The sequence below is a fragment of the Hirundo rustica genome, chromosome 5 (genome assembly GCF_015227805.2).
Source record: "Hirundo rustica isolate bHirRus1 chromosome 5, bHirRus1.pri.v3, whole genome shotgun sequence".
Lineage (NCBI taxonomy): Eukaryota > Metazoa > Chordata > Aves > Passeriformes > Hirundinidae > Hirundo > Hirundo rustica.
The window spans coordinates 59,479,677-59,498,384 of NC_053454.1; the positions used below are offsets into that span (position 1 = coordinate 59,479,677).

General features: G+C 41.8%; 1 protein-coding gene across 11 annotated transcripts in view; it reads right to left on the bottom strand.

Annotated features, from left to right (window-relative positions):
- WDFY3 (WD repeat and FYVE domain containing 3) overlaps positions 1-18,708 on the bottom strand; it is a 154,081-nt gene that overhangs the window by 49,898 nt on the left and 85,475 nt on the right. For all 11 annotated transcript variants that reach the window (XM_058420815.1, XM_040065491.2, XM_040065490.2 and 8 more), the window contains 9 exons: positions 13,801-13,978; positions 10,988-11,202; positions 9,728-9,840; positions 8,161-8,392; positions 5,925-6,025; positions 4,929-5,147; positions 2,614-2,795; positions 1,335-1,566; positions 552-712 (listed from right to left, as the gene is read on the bottom strand). In XM_058420815.1, the coding sequence (XP_058276798.1) occupies positions 552-712; positions 1,335-1,566; positions 2,614-2,795; positions 4,929-5,147; positions 5,925-6,025; positions 8,161-8,392; positions 9,728-9,840; positions 10,988-11,202; positions 13,801-13,978 (1,633 nt within the window). The remainder of the gene's footprint in view (positions 1-551; positions 713-1,334; positions 1,567-2,613; positions 2,796-4,928; positions 5,148-5,924; positions 6,026-8,160; positions 8,393-9,727; positions 9,841-10,987; positions 11,203-13,800; positions 13,979-18,708) is intronic.

Below are 18,708 nucleotides of genomic sequence, written 5' to 3' on the forward strand. Positions count from 1 at the left end.
GTGAATGTACTGAGGGTGCACTTGATCCCTCTCTGTCATTAATGAAGGTATTAAATAACACTGGTCTCCACATGGACTCCTGAGGGACAGCACTTGTCACCCATTTCCACTGGGATTCTGAGCCACTGACCACTACCCAGTGGATGCACTCGTCCAAACACTTTCTTACCCATCTTAACAGCCCACCCATGGAATCCATCCTCCTCCTATTCGGAGAGGAGGATATTGTGGGGGACCATGTCACAGGCTTTACAGCAGAGTCCAGATAAATGACATCTGTAACCCTTCCCTTGTCCACTGATGCAGTCACCTCACCGTAGAAGACCCCAAGGTTGGCATCCAGTGCCTAGAGAAGCTGTAAATTCTTCTCAGGAAGCATTCAAGGTCAGGCTGGAATGCACTTTGAGCAAACTGATACAGTGGAAGGTGTCCTTGCCCACAGGAAGGGGATTGGACTGGATTGCTCCTGGATGCGTTGAGTAAATTGTCTTGAAGTAAGTTAAAAGAAAGGAAAGCGTCATACACATTAACCAACCGACTTCCCAACATACCTGTTTGGCAATAGCTTTACTATCCAACTTGTTGTAAACTTTCCTGATTTTTGCCACTGTAAATGAAGAAACTGACAGTGCATAGAGACCAAAGGAGACCTTCTCTTCTGGTACCAAAGACACCGGTGATGGATTGATTCCTTCAGACTTTGAATCTTTACCTTAAAGACAAAATAGGAGTTCCTTTCATTAATGGTGGTTTTTTAATTTGAACAGTAAAACCTTAAGCAACTTATACTGCAAAATAGGTATTAAAAAAAAGATATAGCAAATAGCTGAGATGTGATATTGTCCAGCCCACGGGCTGTAAACTTCCCTTCCCTTCCAAAAGGAAACAAAGCAATCTAAAAGCAGAGGAGCATTTGGTAAATCTGCATCTTTGCCCGTGACAATTGGCTTTTTACTACAGTTTGCTAGGAGAAGTGCCTTGAAATGCTCCAAGAGATGCAAGATTCAAAGAGAATATATAACCATATCAGTATAATTTTGTATCCTTTCTAGCTTCACTTTCTCCAGATAAATACAGCATACAGTATGAATAATGACAGCTTTAAGCATTTCTAACTGGTTTAAAACCAAAGCGAAGAATAAAAGCGCTTCTACCATAGCTCAGTACAAGAATTTGGATTTCTAGCCTTTTTAACATCAGCTACTAATCTTCCTATGAACAGCAAGTTTTTCCTCTCTGCTCCTGCACGCTCTCTCACCTCCTCTGCCAGCGCGCACACGAAGATTCCAGCCCAGCCGGCCCAAGCGAGCGGGTGCCACCTGACCCGTACTTACAGGGAACATAAACCGCCTGGAAGCTCCCCACGTAGTTGGGCCCCAGCTCGTAGATGGTGCTGACCCCTGGGGCGGGCAGCACCTCCTCCAGGAAGTGCGTGGGGCCCAGGCGCCACACCAGGGAGGAGGGCTGGCGCTGCGCGGGCGGCGTGCCGACGTACGCGTACACCGTGCTCACCACGGGCGGGTTGGCAGAGCCGCAGCCGCTGGGGCTGCTGTGGATGTAGTGGAGCTGGGAGGGAGCGAAACACGGGCAAGTTAGTGAGGGAGCAAGGCTGCCGGGACAAGATCAGAAATTCTGTCCAAAAATGGTTCTGCAAAGCCAGGGGAGGTATCAAATGATTGCTACGTAACGTCGGGGATTCTGACGCCGTACTGAACTAGATGGGGAAGAACATTAAACAGAAAGGAAATGCGAAGACCAGAAGCGGCTATCAAAAGATGAAGGTGTGTATGGAAACACAGGAGGAGAACATGAGAATTCTGTGCCTAAAGAGGCTGTATCTTGATTGTAAAGGCATGGTGCTCAAATCAGCACTATCTCTCCTTTCCCAGCCTTTGAAAATTACATAATTTGAAGCTAAAGTGCAAACGCGATGAACTAAATTCAGCAGAACTTTTCAAACAATTAAACAAATACGTGAGTAAGATCCTGGCCAATATATAAAGACAGTATTAACCTCACAGGCTTTTTTCTATTTACCTTGTAAAAATTCTGTTAGCAGCTATTGAATGTAGACATGCACAGCCAGAGAGATGGCCAGACAAACACTCCTGTATTACAGCTGTCAGCATAACCACTTACTGTAGTCCTCCTCTTGCAAAAGGAACACCGGGAGATAAACTTTGAAAGTCAACAAGTTGTTTTACCTACAGCAGTACAGTAACCATCAGCTAGTTTAAACCCCACACCAGGTTATGCTTTATCCCTTAAAGCCCACGTGTGTCAGATGTCAAATGATGTTTAGATATCTGTGACAGCTTGAGAATATTTTGTGCTCAGTGGACAGGTCCACAGTGCTCTTCACTGCTCTCTGCAATTTCTTCCACCAAACAAATTAGGTATTGACCTTTGCAAATAAATGTGGTGTTTGCTTGTTGTTTTTTGTTTTGTTCCATGGGTTGGGGCTTTTTTCTGTTCTGTTGGGGGCTTTGTTTTCAGACAGGGTGGTGGTAGTAGTTTATTTTATTCTTTTTTCCTTGTAAGGTTTTTTTTATTGCACAGAGAGAGATAAATCATTCCAACCAGTAAAAACGAGGATCGAAAGATTTATTTTACCTTAACAGTGTTCACAAGCTGTCCATCGAGGTAGAGTGCAGCTGTGCTGTTCTTCAGCATGCCTTTACTCATGACCAGAACGAGGTGATGCCACTGGCCTTCCACAATGAGGTCACCGCAGCGGAATCGGGCACAACAGGGAAGAATTTCATAAAATGACGATTCCTCGCTGAAGTCATCAACTAAAGGAAAAGCACCGGTTAGTGGGTACCAGCAGAAATGTCACAAGAGCTTAAAAATCTCAGGATATATTTAGACTTTTGACAACTGTATTTTACTTCTCACCTTTCTCCCTTCCCTTCAAAATTTTAGCTGGAGTTACTGGTTGGCTCAAGTTTTTACTTTCTCACGCTGCCACACAAGTCACAGGATAATCTTTTGTTGTTTTCCTAAAGAAGTTTCTACAGCAGCAGTCACCAAGGAACAACAGATGTCTCCCCAAACCCACAGTGCTATTTTTCACTTTTCTCATACTGTGGAAAGGATGATACCCATACTCCTTGACATTTTATTCCCGCTTTTGCCTCACATAAATGACCCTTACTCTACTTAAAAGCCATCCCAACAGGGAAAAAAAAAAATAAAAGGAAGATAAAAATAATCCCCCCGAACCCAGGGAATGTTTCAAAAGAAACCATGGACTTTCCAGATCCCTGTTCATTCTTTCAAACTGAAGGAAAAGAAACCATTAATCCTCTTACCACAACGGCTGCCTGCACAGGGAGAACACTCATCTCTTTAGAAACAGCACAAGGAAAACGTTAAAAGCCGAGCGCTTAGAACTAATGTTCAGATACAAAAATAATCTCAAGTTCTTTTTCTCAGCCAAACATCTCTGAGCACAATTCTTGCTCCCAAGAAGGGTCCTTAAATCACTCCATTTATTCTTACAAGAGACTGTCAGCACTGCCAATCCATGTGCTGTGCACAGCAATTCCAGTCTCAGTTCTTCAGGTCCCTACCTGCTCAGCACTCAACAGCACACCACCAACTATGATTTAGACACAACAGGGTAGCACCTGAGTGAAACAAAGTGTCCTGTCTCAATTAAAAAACAGTCTTTATACTCAGACACCTTCAGATCTTCTCTGACAAAGCCTTTTCAAATCCCATCTCTTAGAGCGAGTTTGATTATAGGTGCTTCCTAAACTAAAACCATATGAACTATAGCTTCAGTGCAGGCTAAAGCAATTAGTGTGAAGATAAACTCACTTCATTCTCTAAGAATTTGGTCCTCTGAGGAAGAAAGCATTGTCAGTATCTTTGTAATTTAGGAGGTTTAATTCCTACTTTATATTGTGGCTTTTCAGCTCTCAAGTTTGAGGCTTTCAACCTGACTTCTACTAAGAGAGACTGCGGCGGTTAACGACGTGAATATCTGCTTACAGATTATTCCTTATTTTCATGGTAGCAGTCAGCTTAGCTGTTTGTGGGAGGTTTTTTTAATAACAACAGTTGTATAAATTCTTTATTAGTGCTACCTACTCAAAAGTCAAGAACAGAGGCAGGAACAGGTTTTTGACAACCATTTGGGCTGGTCTGGCAAAGAGCTGAGCCTGAAACAGGCAGAAGGCTGCCCTACTCCTCTCAGTTCCTCCACAGACTCAGTGTGTAGCAGCCTGCCAAAACCAGCCACTTTTGGAGGCTCCAATGGAGGACAAGGTTGGAGACAGGAGACAGCTTATCCTCAAGCCCCTGAGTGCACTGATAGCTCTCTAGGAAATTCACTGTATCACCAGTTTCACTTAGATCTTCACTACAGCTCCTGTAATTCCTCCTTTGGTCACAGATACTGAATGAAGATACAAACTGTTCTGAAAACTGACCACAGCATTAAAACATGAAATGAATGACTGATTACCTTCAAAAAACCCTCCAGTACTGGGACTATCCAGACTGAAAAAGCCTTCAACCTATTAGTTTACTACTTCCAACTTCTTCAAAGCAAAGACAGTTAAAATTTGTACCTCAAGACCTCAAGAGATGATGTCTAAAATGAACGACACAAGATAAATCAAAGGCAAAACCTTTCAAAATCAATTACATAATTTCTCCCCTGAATACATAATACCTGGGGTTTTGGCAAAAACTTTTCTTTTATATACAGACATCGAATCTTCTTTGGAAAGTATAAAAGCCCCATTAATTAATGTTTACATTTTGCATTTTTCCATTGTCAAAACCCATCAGGAACTGGTGAAGCAGCAATCAAAGTTCCAGCACACAATTCTTCTGGATCTTGGGTTTAAAACAAACTTGCTGTTGCATGCCTGTAACATTGCCAGCATTAGCTGAGGATGTGGCACAACTCTTACCATAATTCTGAAGCAATTCCTCTTTAGTTGAAACGATCAGTGAGCGGTCCTTTGCCGAGAGGACAATGGCAAGGCAGACGTAGTGCTGCTCTGAGGAGTTGGCACGCCGCACTACAGTGAGCAGTCTCACAGGATGGTTATTGGGAGGTGTACTAAAGTGTTCAATACAAAACCAAGTTGAGTAGCTTAAACCAGATGGTGGTGGGAAAAACCTTTCACCTAAAAATAAAAAAGAAAGCCCATTACATGGCTGCAGTAGGTAGTATTCAGGACACCTACTTGATCCTGCTCCTTTTTTCACATCAGCTCAGCTAATACCAGCTATATTTTCTCATCAGATGCTGAAGCAGCCTCTGTTAGGGGGAATATCTCTCTACCACACACATTTGACTCCACTTAATATCCCAGAATGCTCCCACTAATTCTGTCTTACTGCAGTAAGGCTTCACTTTAGTTTTTAGACTTAACAACTTTTTAAACTAAGCGACCATGTTTAATTAATCCTTCAGCATCCCAGGTTCCTGTAGGGTGAATAACTTACAACAATACATAAAAGTGATAGCAAACAATTTAGATGGGGCTTTTGTGATGGTGTGTGCAACTACACCTGTAATAAATGCAGTCAAGGATTCAGCAGAACAAACTCGCAAGCACAGCATGACAATTCATTCCACATTTCCTATGCTCTACACACTACTACCTCAACTTTTTCCTTAATGCATCTGTGTTATTATTCACACCCCCTGGTTGATTACAATTTAACCTTCTACTTTAAGCTTTGCATTTTAAAGCAATCGCACTTTTATATTTCATATTGCTTTTCACTGTCTTGGGGGCAACAGGGAACACGCACACACACAAAAAAGACACAAGAAGTTCTGGAGTGTGAGTGCACAGTGTCCAACACCATACCCTCAGTTCATAGCTGACCAAGAAGTCTAAGAGAACAAAATCAGACACAAAGCTGTTTGTTACCAGTCATACTGTAGTACTCACCAGTTCCAATTCCGCTCACAACGGCGCCGTCAACAAGTCCTGTAGTGACAGCATTGTTTGTAGGTGCATTGTGGGGAGCCAGACTTGGCAAGAACAGGCAGCTGTTAAACACAACACCAGTAACACAATGGGGTTTATGGAAGTCAATGTAAGTGGAGTTCAGTACAAAATAAAAAGCTTAGGAAAACAGACCATCAGCGCACATGCTTTGTGACTTTATGTAGTAATGAAAAATAGGATTTAATTCTCAAGATTGCTCATTGTGAATCTAAATTATCTCTAGCACAAAGAGCTTTGGCAGTGTATGCCTTTGGTATGAAGGTATAGAGTCATGCCTATGAGGCTCCACAGGCTAAGATGTTCCCTTATGGGCACCTGCATCTTGCAGCAGCCTTTGAGTTGTTCTGGAACTTCTAAAGAGACCAGATTAGCTAAACAGTCAAAGGATCTGGCAACTGCAGATAATGTCATTCTGTTCTTGAGAAAGTATGTTCTCACACTAACATCATATTCCACCAACTTAGATATGTTTGGTCCTTACAGGAGCCACTGATGCTGTGGACACAATGGAAATCAATATAAGGAGAAAAGTTTGTTTTGTTTTGTTTTTTTAAATTTATTATAGAAGCATTCTTAGTTGACCTGCTGTGACAAGAAGTCACAGTTGCATTATGTGAGTTACTTCTGGACATGTTACCAGCACCCACAAATCTCATGAAGCAAACACAATGAAAATTCATTTTGCCAGCCTATTTCAAGTTCTTAGGTCCAGACAATTTTTTTTTTTTTTTCTTATGAAGGATGTAGAACACAGCTTAGAGTAGCACTGGTTTAATAAAAAGTTTGTCCCTGACTGTATTGGATATTAAGGCTAGATGGAAAATGGGAGTTGCATCCTTGCTTCGCAGAGCTGAAAAGAGAATGTAGAGAGCAGCAGAGCTCCCAAGTATTCAGGTTTTTCTATTCAATTTTTATAACCAAAAAGACCAAACATTTTCCTTTAACAGATGTTGAGAATGGTGTCATGTTTTCATCTTTTGAACAGTTAAATTGTATTACATGATCCTCATAAAGTGCCTCACTCAGCAGGTGTTTAATTAGAGAGAGAAAAACAAGTAAGTGGTGCTAAAAGAAAAAAAAAAAAAAAAAGCTAAGTATGATATCCAGACTTTGCCTCCAGTTAGTAATACTGGGTTTTTTTCAGTTATTTGAACTCATCATAGCTGCCTTGTCTGCTTTATTTGTTTTTCTGATTTGCCTACTTTCACATCTTCATGTTCTCCAGCAGTTTTAAGTGGGTCTCAGAACGTGAGTGGGGCACTCTGTGCCATCCAAATATCATACATAAATCCCAGCAACCGTTCAAGGGTATGTTTGTGTTCCTTTGTTTTAAAAAGGATGTAAAACTCAGAACTGAAAGGGTCTTATCAACGATACATACTTACTTCTTTTCACTTTCACACATGGCAAGCAAGCATTTTTTTAATCAAGGTATTAATGAACGAGAAAGTGGAAATGTATGTGACTTGAAGCATTCCTTTCCCCTCTTTAAAGAGTTCATTTGTGCCTTACTTGCAAACAGTCTATTAAAAATGACAAGCACTCCTCTGGAGAACAAGTGTCCTAGGTTACAATGTAAAATGTGCCCAAAGTATGTATTCTATCACCATCTACATGAAACGTTGAAACTAAGTTGTGCACCACTGTTTCCCGTGCCCCCTCCCTCCAGACTATCTTCTGTTAATGGCCCATCAATGCCATCCTGCATGACTCATAGATAACTCTCCCCAGGAGCTATCTCTGTTTAATGGGCAATCAAGGACCCACTGCAAAACTGATAAAATGATATCAGTCCATTGTGAGATGCTCCGCCCAGGGGGAGGAGCCAAGCATTCCCACCTGGATATAATCTGGGCCTTGGGACAGCACAGGCAGCCTTACCCACTGGATTCCCAGAGGACAAGAGCTGCCAGACCTTTCTGCAAGAACACTGCTTCAACAAGACCACTTCATCTGGACTGCTTCCACCACGGTGTCAGGTTGTATTCTGACTCTGTCAGTGATCTTTTGTACCATTGCATGTGTTTTATTTTATTTTACTTTTTTTCCTCTCCTATTAAATTGTTTTTTCTGACTTGGAGTCTCTCACTGGTTTTGCCTTCAAGCCAGCACAACAAGGAAGTAAAGCAAGCACCGCGCTGTGCCCACGCTACTCGAGAGCACGGCGGGACCTTACCCGAACCCTTCCAGAGACGTGTCAAACTCGATGAACGCCGGCGTCACCGATGAGCCGTGAAGCCTGATATCATGTGGGGTTGTCATGGAGACCAAACACTTGACTCTGGTCAGGGGCACTGTGCTCCCTTCTGCCGGCTTGAGCAGGCTCTTGCTTATCCGATAGTGGCTATCCTCATGCGCACCGAAGACGCTGTCAGGACCCAGACCTTCCGTGGAGGTCACCATGCTATCTACAGGAGACGCCAAGAAACAAGACAGCATTGCAAAGGGGAGGCGTTTTCAGGCTGTTTATTTGGACCTTTCAAGTCCAGTGAAATAGCTGGATTGTCAGTCACTGTCAGCTAGTTCAGCTTCTCAAAAGACAATGAGCTGGGCAGCATTGCTTTGATCAGAAAAACGCTCGACCAAGGCAGAAAGATGTGCACCTTGTGCAACACGCCAAGGAAAGTTTGTGGTGGTAAAGCCAAGAGCCCTCCCAATACCTAATGTCAGCACAGTGCCCTTTTTGCAGTGGCTCCTCTTCAGATGCATTCCTGCTACCTGACTTAACAGGCAGGGAAAATTCTGCTTTGTGCTTTTCAGATAAAGTAACTCTGAGCTAGAAGCCTCAGAGCTCTTAGTAAGCAGAACAGCTCAGTAAATTTAGCTTAGGCAATTTAACATAACATGTGGTATTCAGAAGGTAGCTTTGCATTCTTTTTCCTAGGCTAAAAACTTTCTAGTCTCACATTTTCATGATTTTCACTGTTTATTTTTCCCACTGATAATACCCTAGTGCAAATAAATATATATAAAAATAAATAAAGGACTGGCCAAGAGATAAATTGAGTCTCTTCCTCTCCCTTCTTTTAAAATTTACTGAACACGGTAATATAACATGAATTCAGTCAATTTGGTTTTATTTAATGATTTAATGCTTAATCATCATCATCAAAGATACTTTCTAGTTTCTTTTAAACAAGTCAAAAATCTCAACTTATTTATTTTTAATGGTATGTTACAGCCAGCCATACAGTGACCAAGCTGACACACAGAAATAAACATCTCATGCTTTGGAAACTTTTCAACCATTTCTTTGTATTATAATTTACTGAGACTTTCCTATACTACATGAATAGCCATTCCCAAGCTCTACAACTCCTGGATAACTGCTCAATCTTCTATTGTTATTTCATCTGACACCTTACTGAAACCACGAGAGATACTATACAGATAAAATGATTTCTAATGTGGACATGAAAGTAGCTGAGAAAAAATAATTTTAAATAACTACAAATGCAGGACCTATTCAAGACTTAAAAACAAACTACTACCATATTCAACAGGTAAAGTTCCTAAAATAAAAACCTTTAATTACCTTGCTGGATATATATTCAATATAAGTACTACATTCCCTCTGGTTTTAGAACTTTTCCAGTACAACTGTTCTGATGATTTCACATTCATACAAAGCTGGGGTAAAGTCAGATTTTTATGGATGCTTATCTAAAATTTTAAATAGGTATGCAATCGGGGGACATAAGTGAAACATTCTCTACAAGCATTTTTAGCACTTCAGCACTTACTTCTCATTTCGGGTTCAAAACTCAATGAGCTCGGTTTGTGCACTCGGTACTGTTTCAGCAGCTTTTTATCCCAGGCCCCACAATTCAAAGGATTTCCCAAACGTAAAAATTCCCTAAGAACGAGAATAAAAAAAACGGAAGTAATTTTCTCTATTTATTTGCCTATAGTGGCATCCAAATATAATAGCACTTTTAAAAAAGACAGTAATTGCTTGCAATAAACATGACTTTTAACTAAGAAAATAAACCAATGCCTAATTATGATCCATAACATATTTGATCCATTCAAAATTATTTCATTTTGGAACACATGCTCTCAAAAGTTGACACTATTTTAAACAATTAAGCCATTTTGATAAAGTAATTCATCACAAAACAAAGCAATTTTGATAATTCCCTTCTCTTCACTTAAAATCTTGGCAGGAGGCTGCTGCAGGGGAACATCAGGGCATTTGATGACGTGTGTTCAGCAAGCTGAACTCTTCTGGAGAGGCTGATCATGGGCTGAAGTAAGCAACCTCAGCTTTGTTTTACCAGTGCGTCCCATTTGGCTGGGGGAATCATTTCACAGCTATCAACTCTGGATAACTCTGGTATCTCTCTCTAGAGCTACCCAGGCTACCAGTGTCTATGCTTAGGGAAGATTTAGTCCCTGTAATGTGACTACCAGCAAGAGGGCTCCTTGCAGAATCCCTTCTGACACAGCTACATGTCCCTGAAGGGAGCCAAGCAGCTCTCCTGGCTGCAGGTCAGCCAGCCAGTGATCCATAGGAGATAATACAATTAAATTCCCTCTCACAGCTGAGATCACAGAATCCCAGGACGGTTTGGGTTGGAAGGGACCTTTAACGGTCATTTGGTCTAAGCCCTCTGCTGTGGGCTGGTACAGCCTTCACTTACATTAGGCTGTTCAAAGCCCTGCCTAACCTGACCTTGATCTATTCCAATGGAGGCATCCACAGCTTTTCTGGACAACCACCTCCAGTGTTTCATCTCCTTCACTGTAAAAAATGTCTACCTCATATCTAATCTAAATCCAGCCTCTCGCAGTTTAAAACCTGTAGCAGTGGTCTTGTCATTACAGAAGTCTCTCTGTGTCAAGAGTCAATCTATTTGATGAGAAATAAAACGGGATGGTGTGCTGTCACTACCACATGAGGTCACTAAGGCTCTCTACCACTGCCAGCCATTTACAGCGAGCCAGGGACAGTGCAGGCTGCAGGGCTCAGACCAACTGAACTTCAGGGTTGTCCTTCTAACCTCAACACCATGGGCTGCAGAGCCTGGGAGGCCAGCCTTTCAAACATCCTTTGGAGTGGTGGATGCAAGGAGTGGTCCTCATCTGCCAGAGCAGCGCTGCATCTTTGCAGGAGTCGTGCGTGGAGCCCAGCTTCACACATGACTTGCTGGTTTCTCTCTGTATGCACCAGAGATTGCAGGATGTTGGCCACTGCCAGCTGGAGATCCAGCGCATGCTGAAAAAGAGAACAGCACAGGGCTTGAGAAAGTGCAAAAATAAATAAAATAAATAAGGGAAATAAAAGCAAGGCTTTATACATAGTAACAGAAAAGAAATGACCGTTAGCAATAAATACAGAAAATTAACTGTGTTTAAATAGAAGTGCATGCACTTCTAAAGTGTGTTTTCAGAGGGCGTGTGTGCATGTGTCTGTGTAAAGAAACACTCTATACAAAAAAGGGTATAATTAGTTTGACAAAGGATTACCAGAACTATGGGCAAGGAAAATAATTCAGGTAAGAATGTTTAACTAAGCTCTACTTTTCACCAGCAAAGTGAGCCAGCTTAGAGAGAACTAGGAACTTTTATTTTTGTGATTATTAAGCTATTTCTAGTAAACTTAACATAGAAACATAATCATTTAGGTTGGAAAAGACCTTTAAGATCACTGAGTTGCACTCTGAACCCAGCATGGCCTAGCCCACCACTAAACCACGTCCCCAAGTGCCATATCGACGTGTCTTTTGAAGGTTTCCAGGCCTGGTGACTCAAACAGTGCCCTGAGCAGCCCATTCAAGTGATTAACAACCCTTTTGGGGAAGAGGTTTTTCCTAATATCCAACCTAAACTTCCCCTGGCACAACTTGATGCCATTTCCTCTCACCCTATCACTTGTTTGATTTGTTGGGACTGTCCTTCCCCTTGCTACAACCTCCTTTCAGGTAGTTTTAGAGAGAAAAGGAACCTCCTTGAGCTTCCTTTTCTCCAGGCTGAACACTCCCAGCTCCCTCAGTTCCTCCTCACTTGTGCTCCAGACCCTTCCTCAGCTCCTCTGCCTCTCTCTGGACACAAACCCATCACCTCAATGTCTTTCTTGTAGTGAGGGTCCCAGAACTGGACACAGGATTTGGGGTGCAGCCTCAGCAGTACCGAGTACAGGAGGACAATCCCTGCCCTGCTCCTGCTGGCCACATCATTGCTGATCCAGGCCAGGATGCCACTGGCCTTCTTGGCCACCTGGGCACAGCTGGCTCATACTGCAGAGCAGCACCCCAGGTCTTTTCCAGCCACTCTGTCCCAGCTTGGAGCACTGCCTGGGCACGTTGTGACCCAAGAGCAGGCCTCAGCACTTGGCTTTGCTGAACCTCACACAACTGCCCTCAGCACATCGATCCAGCCTGTCCAGATCCCCCTGGAGAGCCTTCCAGCAGATCAACACTCTGGCTGAACTTGGTGCCATCCACAGACTGACTGAGGCCGTACTTGATTCCCTCATCCAGATCAATACAGATACTAAACAGAACTGGCCCAGTTCTGAGCCCTGGTGACCATCTGGTAACTCCATTCACCATCGCTCTGGGCCCACCCACCCAGCCACTTTTTAACCTAGCAAAGGGTCCACCCACTCAAGCCATGAGCAGCCAGTTTCTCCAGGAGAATGCAGTGGGAAACAGCATCAAAAGCTTTACTAATGTGTCTGGTAAACAACATCCACAGCTTCATCAACCAAGAGGGTCACCTTGTCACAGGAGACCAGGTTAGTTAAGCAGGACCTGCCTTCACAAAGCCATGCTGGCTGAGCCTGATTTCACAACTGTTCTGTACATGCTGCAGCATGGGATGTGCCATGATCTGCTCCATGGCTTTCCCCAGCACTGGGGTCACACTGAGGGGCCTGTGGTTCCCCTGATCTTCCTGGCCAGTCCTGTAGATGGGCATCACACTGACTAATCTCCAACTAGCTGTAATCCTCCTGATTTAGCCAGGACTGCAGGTAAATGATGCAAAGTGGCTCTGTGAGCACTGCCACCAGCTCCCTCAGCACCCTTGGGCAGATCCCATCAGCTCCATAGACTTTTGAGTGTTTATGTGGTGTATCAGGTTATTAACTACTACTCCTATACAGGCTTCATTCTGCTCCCCACCACCACAACTTCCACAAACCTGAAGACATATGCAACATAATTGTCAAATTTATGTCATGAAGACAGAAAGTTACCACACTTATCACCAGTAGAGACCAAGAAAGAGGAATCTAGTAATTCTTGCAAGCTTTCAGAATGCTTGGGTTTCTTTTTTTTTAAGTAAAAAGTATTCTTCAGGGAAGATGTCTTCAAACAAGACATAAGCAACCTCCAAAAATGTCCAACAAATCCTTCACGTACAAAGTACCAGCAGGCATTTTGGATAGGGAATTGTACAAAGCGGTTCGTACAACTTTGGAACTCAAACATATTCCAGCTACTTCAAACAGTGTGTACAGCCTGAGCTATGATGTTCAGTGCTGTGCCCTCTTCATACTATGCATTAATACCTGATCCATCAGGGAAAACAAGAATTAATCACAGTGCTTGGAAGCTTATCTGATAGCCACTTCAGACCTTTCTTTAAACTTAGATTACTACCAAGAGTTTAAAAGAGATAAACAAAAGAAAGCTTTTGAAAAAAGCAATTCCTATCAGACCTCTATGCCACCAGTTATTCAACTCAGCCTGTGAAATATATTAGTTTTTCACCACAAAATGAGAGGACATCATCAACTTTCCTATTTTCCACAGCCATCCTTTTCCCCAGCCACCCTCAAAGCTTCAGACCACGCATTTTTTTCCCCTACCTCTGGGTGTGTAGCTGATCCAACAGAGGCCAGAAGATCCAGCATTGCAAGCATAGCACCAGGGTGAATAATGACTGCATCAGAGCTTTGTATGGACGTGGGTCCTGTCTGGAGTTTCACATCAGCTATGTTTTTCTGAGGGCAAACAGGAGGTGTTGGAACAGAATGATATGCGTGCCTGCAGGACAGAAAACAGCCCATGGTTACAACACCCAGCTATTATGAGCTCTGCATTTTTCAAACAGCTCTAAAATTTTACTGGCCCATAGATGTTGCTTCCTCTTCCCTCAGTTAGGACAGAACAAGTATTCCTCTTCTTAAACCTGTTGGGCATGTTTCCCTAAAGACAGCCTGGAGAGGTTTCAGTTTCTCAACTATTCTTGAACTTGGAAATGTCTTCCCAAGGCTCTATGTGGTTCGAAGAGCTTAAGAATTTGTTTTTATGGCCTCCCTCTTTTTACTCTAGTTGCAGTGGCAGCACACAACAACTGCAGTGAGTGACCTACCACTGCTCCTGCTCTCTGGATATGTGTATCTCCATCTGCTTTTCATTAACAACCAATTATGAAATGTGCTATCACAAATCAGCCATCCCTAATCAACCTAGGGGAATAGAAGGGTGGTCTCAGTGTTTACTCAGGCCAGCAATCTGTATATTCTTAGTCCTTCCATGACTGTTATGGCAATTTGATTTTACATTGAGATGCTTTAGTCTGATCTAGGGAAAAGAGGATTTGACACACTGACTTAGAAGCAACCACTTGTCCTGAGGAACGCAGACATGTTCTTCATCGAAACTCTTGGAGATATCAGCTTGATGCCACTCTTCTTTCAGCAAGGGTTTCAACACACAAACAGCATGAGAAGCTTACTGAACATACGCTTTCAAGATGGTGCTTCAGAAGCAAAAGCGAGATCAAAAGATTCATGCTCACCACAAAAAAAAGAAAACCAAAACACACAAGAAATCCCCACATGAGAAAAAAAAAAAACACAAACTCAGAAAAACCCCAACGCAAATCACCCATAGCCCACTGTATTTATCATACATGCTTATTTGTAAGAAGAAATAGAACAAACTCAGTGTAAAAATTGTTTTTGATGATCACATTGCCTTGTGTTTTACAGCTGAACAGCAAAACAAAAAGGGTATTTTCTTATCAAATCAGTTGAAAGAGGTATTTCCTCTCTTCTGTTCTCAGTGACAGAGATTTACTCAAACCCTGACCCTAACACAAGTTAAGATTTAGAGACTCACTGTGCCTCACACTTTAGACACTTCCAACAAGGCAATCTCTTTCTCCTGGGAAAAATAGGACATAGATGGGAGATGAGGAAGGCTGCAAACACAATTCTGCCCTAAACACAGCCACCAAGCCCAATCCTCTAGCAAGAAACACATCTGTGGGAGAAGGCTGAGACATCGGATTATTCAGCCTAAAACAGGACAACAGGGAGCGCAGCACAATCTTCTCGTGCTGGCTGGAAAATGGGTTCAATAAATAATGTTCCAATAAAAAGGCTCCTACTGAAAAGCTTTATGGCAGATCAGCAAAAACTTGGCACCTGAACAACCCAAGAGTACTGCTCTAAAGAGTGTTTTTTAAAGAAAAATTAAATTACCAATGTTTTACTCATTCTGCTAATGCTTACAGGAAACAGAAAATAATACGGCAATTCTACTGAAACCAACTGCTAACAAAAAGATCTCCCTAAATGAATTTTTCTAGTGTTTTTCACAAACCCTTAAGCCATTAATTTTCTAAACTTCTCTGTCAGCCCCACCACTTATGGAAACATCTACAAGGTAAGGAAGGCTTCATTGTTTCTCTTGAAAAGAAATGGAATTAAGAACAGTGTAACAACTGGTAATACTGTCACAGAGAGATGTTGTCTCAAGCCTCTGCACTGACTTTACTGCAGGGATTGAAACACAGGCAGCTGTTTCTCATGCATCCTAAAGTACTGCTCTTCACCTCAAGGAGAAAACTGCAGCCTCTTTCCAATGTCACCTTGAGCAGCTCAATGCAAGTTGTACAAGATGCAATTAAAAAAACCTAAATATCCATTGATGTTTAAGAATTCTCCTCAGGCCAGTGAAATTCCATTCCTTAAGACATTCTGCCCACTTTTAAGTACAAGTTTTATTTTTAAGCACACTGGTCTACACTATCACGTTCACCTTGTTCGGTAAATTGTGAGGTTATAACATGGTAGTACACGGAGAGCATAACAAAACCATTGCTCAGTGTGAGTCACAAACACAAATACGATCCTGATCTCAGACCACCTTGACTGCAACATTCCATACAACTGAAAAGGCAAACAGTCCAGACTAGGCTTCCTGTTAGCAATCTAAGGAAAACTTATCTTCTTAAAGCACATATTATTGAAAGTTTGCCACATAATTTTAAAATATCTTCTATTTTTAGTTTTTCCATATAAGGACTACTTGTATCAACTCAAAAGGGGAAAAAAAAAAAAGGTTTGCAAAGATCTCTACACAGAAAAAAGAAAACAGATCTTACAAAATCCTTCCAAAATATTAATTGTTACAGTTCCATGGGTCAGGGTAAAACTTGCAATAAATTAACTTAGCCATGCTTCTACATTCTTACATGACTCTGTGAAGGAAGAAGAAAAGAAGCAGATAACGGGAATAGGCAGTGTACACAAGATGACATGCATCTGTACATCTAATCTGTCTAATTTAATAAAAAATACGATTGAAGAAAGATTAATTATTAATATAACTTTAGTTATATAATTAGCTACAATTCTTGATGAAAATTACAACAGTATTTTGATCTGGAAAGAAATACGTTAGATTTACTGCAGATGAACCCTCTGCATATCATTCCTCAAGAGTGATCATCATCCAAACTTTTTAAAAACAATGGCTAAAAATAGTGCAAAGTCAAAGCTACCGTCTATTCTCTACTTCACCCTGAAAGGACCAAAATATCCCCCCAAAAAAAGAAAAAAAAAAAAAAAAAAGAGAATGCTTATTTCTGCCAAAATTTGCAAGAATCCAGGAGTTGAAAAAGCTGTAGTTCTTGATTCAGCTGACACAGGTGTGGAAGAACAATGCATTCCAGGTAACAGGGAGGACAGCCATGTACTGCCATCCCAACACAAGCTGCAGGAGTCCCACCTGCTCTGCTGCCAGCAAGGAGAACACTCGCAGGGCAGCACTCTGCAGGGAAATACAGCTTTGAGAAGCGACAGACATGTCTGAGAGAGAATATTAGCATACCAGTGCACCCAAAACTGTTCTAGACTGCGTGAGAAACCGGAACTGCGCTGTTTTTGCTTGTAAGAATTATTTGTGCGCACGGTGTCTGTTTGCTCTTTTAGCCAAACAACAGAGAGCTCTCTCTCAGGCATCTGTCTTACAAGTCAAATGGCAGAAAACCAGGCCACAACAACAAGGGAGATCCCAGGGATGCAAAGCAAAGGAGAGAGAAAACAATAAGAGAAAAGCAAACACTTCTCTGGGAAGAGTCAACTTTGACAGAATCTGACTGTATCTGACATTTAGAAGGAGAAAAAATAATATTGGTCTACAAACCCCAAGCTGCCTATTTTTGAAAGCAGAAAAATCACAGCTACTGGCACTGAATTCACGAGGAATGACAAACATGATGCTGTGAGAAAGCAGACAGCTGTTCAAACAGACTTTTTGGAAAGCCTAGTTCTATTTTTTTATTTAAAACATGCTTTTCAGAAAGGATCTTAAAGTCACCCAGGCAAGCATGATCATTTTTCCTTGTCCACTTTTAATTTGAGTCTTACACACCTTGTTACAACTCAAAGGGCGTTTTTGTTTGTGAAAATCCATTTCAAAGGCACTTAACCCCATCAAGTACCTATATTACTGTACTGGAGCTTACCTGAATTGCTCAAAGCACCCCACAGGGATAACGACCCAATCTTTACCTCAGGTTTTCAAGCAACTGCTTGCATTTTCAGTAGTACAAAAAAACCCCAAAAACAAACAAACAAACAAACAAACAAAAAACCAAAACAACGAGGGAAGCCTAACATATCTATTCATATTTATTCATATATATATAGCCTAACATATATATTCATATAGTATTTATATTTTAATTTCCAGGCTGCATCAGCCACCCATCTGGCACTCTTGTTCATCACACCCAGGAATCGGCTCGTGTTTGACAGGCACTGCTTGTGTTCTGCTGCAAGCCTTTGCATATCTGTGTGCTTGAGTAATTCAGTGAACCTGAGCAGCCCTGCCAGCTACACCTGGGAGTACAGCAAAATGTAGCCAAGGGATGGGCAAGCTGCAACACTAGAGGTTAATGCAGGGCTGAAGCTGTAGAGTCTCCACAGGAAACACTGTTTTCTTACGTATTTCTTCTGAGTAAATGACAGGGAAAAGACTTTGGCAGCTAAGGTTTTTCTCTGTAAACGATAACATTTGTTCTTAAATGCCTCAATGTTAGAAAAGAAAGGAAGTGACAGTCTAAAACATTCTGGGTTACTGGGAAGGTGCTTTCCTCCAAGCCACTCCCTGTAGAATACCCAGGTATGACTTGGGTAACATCACTCAGTAAAGAAAAAAGGTTCTCTTTAGTAAACTGCTTTAGTTATAAGCATTCCTTTCAAATCAGTTTCCAAAAGCATCTTTTGTTGTTTTCCTCTGCAAAGTATTTTACATGGAGCTTGATGGCAAATCTTAAGCAGTATACCACTCAAGAATGATCTTCTACATGTGGCACCTGCATCTCAGATATCCCTGTGACTTTCAAATGCCTTTTTAGCTTTCAAAAGCAAATTTGGCTAACCTACATCTGTTGATAGTGAAGGGCTGCTCCCTTCCCTGGGGACTCCAGGAATTTTTTTTGGCATTCGCACAAGCCTGTAAGTAACAGTGTTCAGACA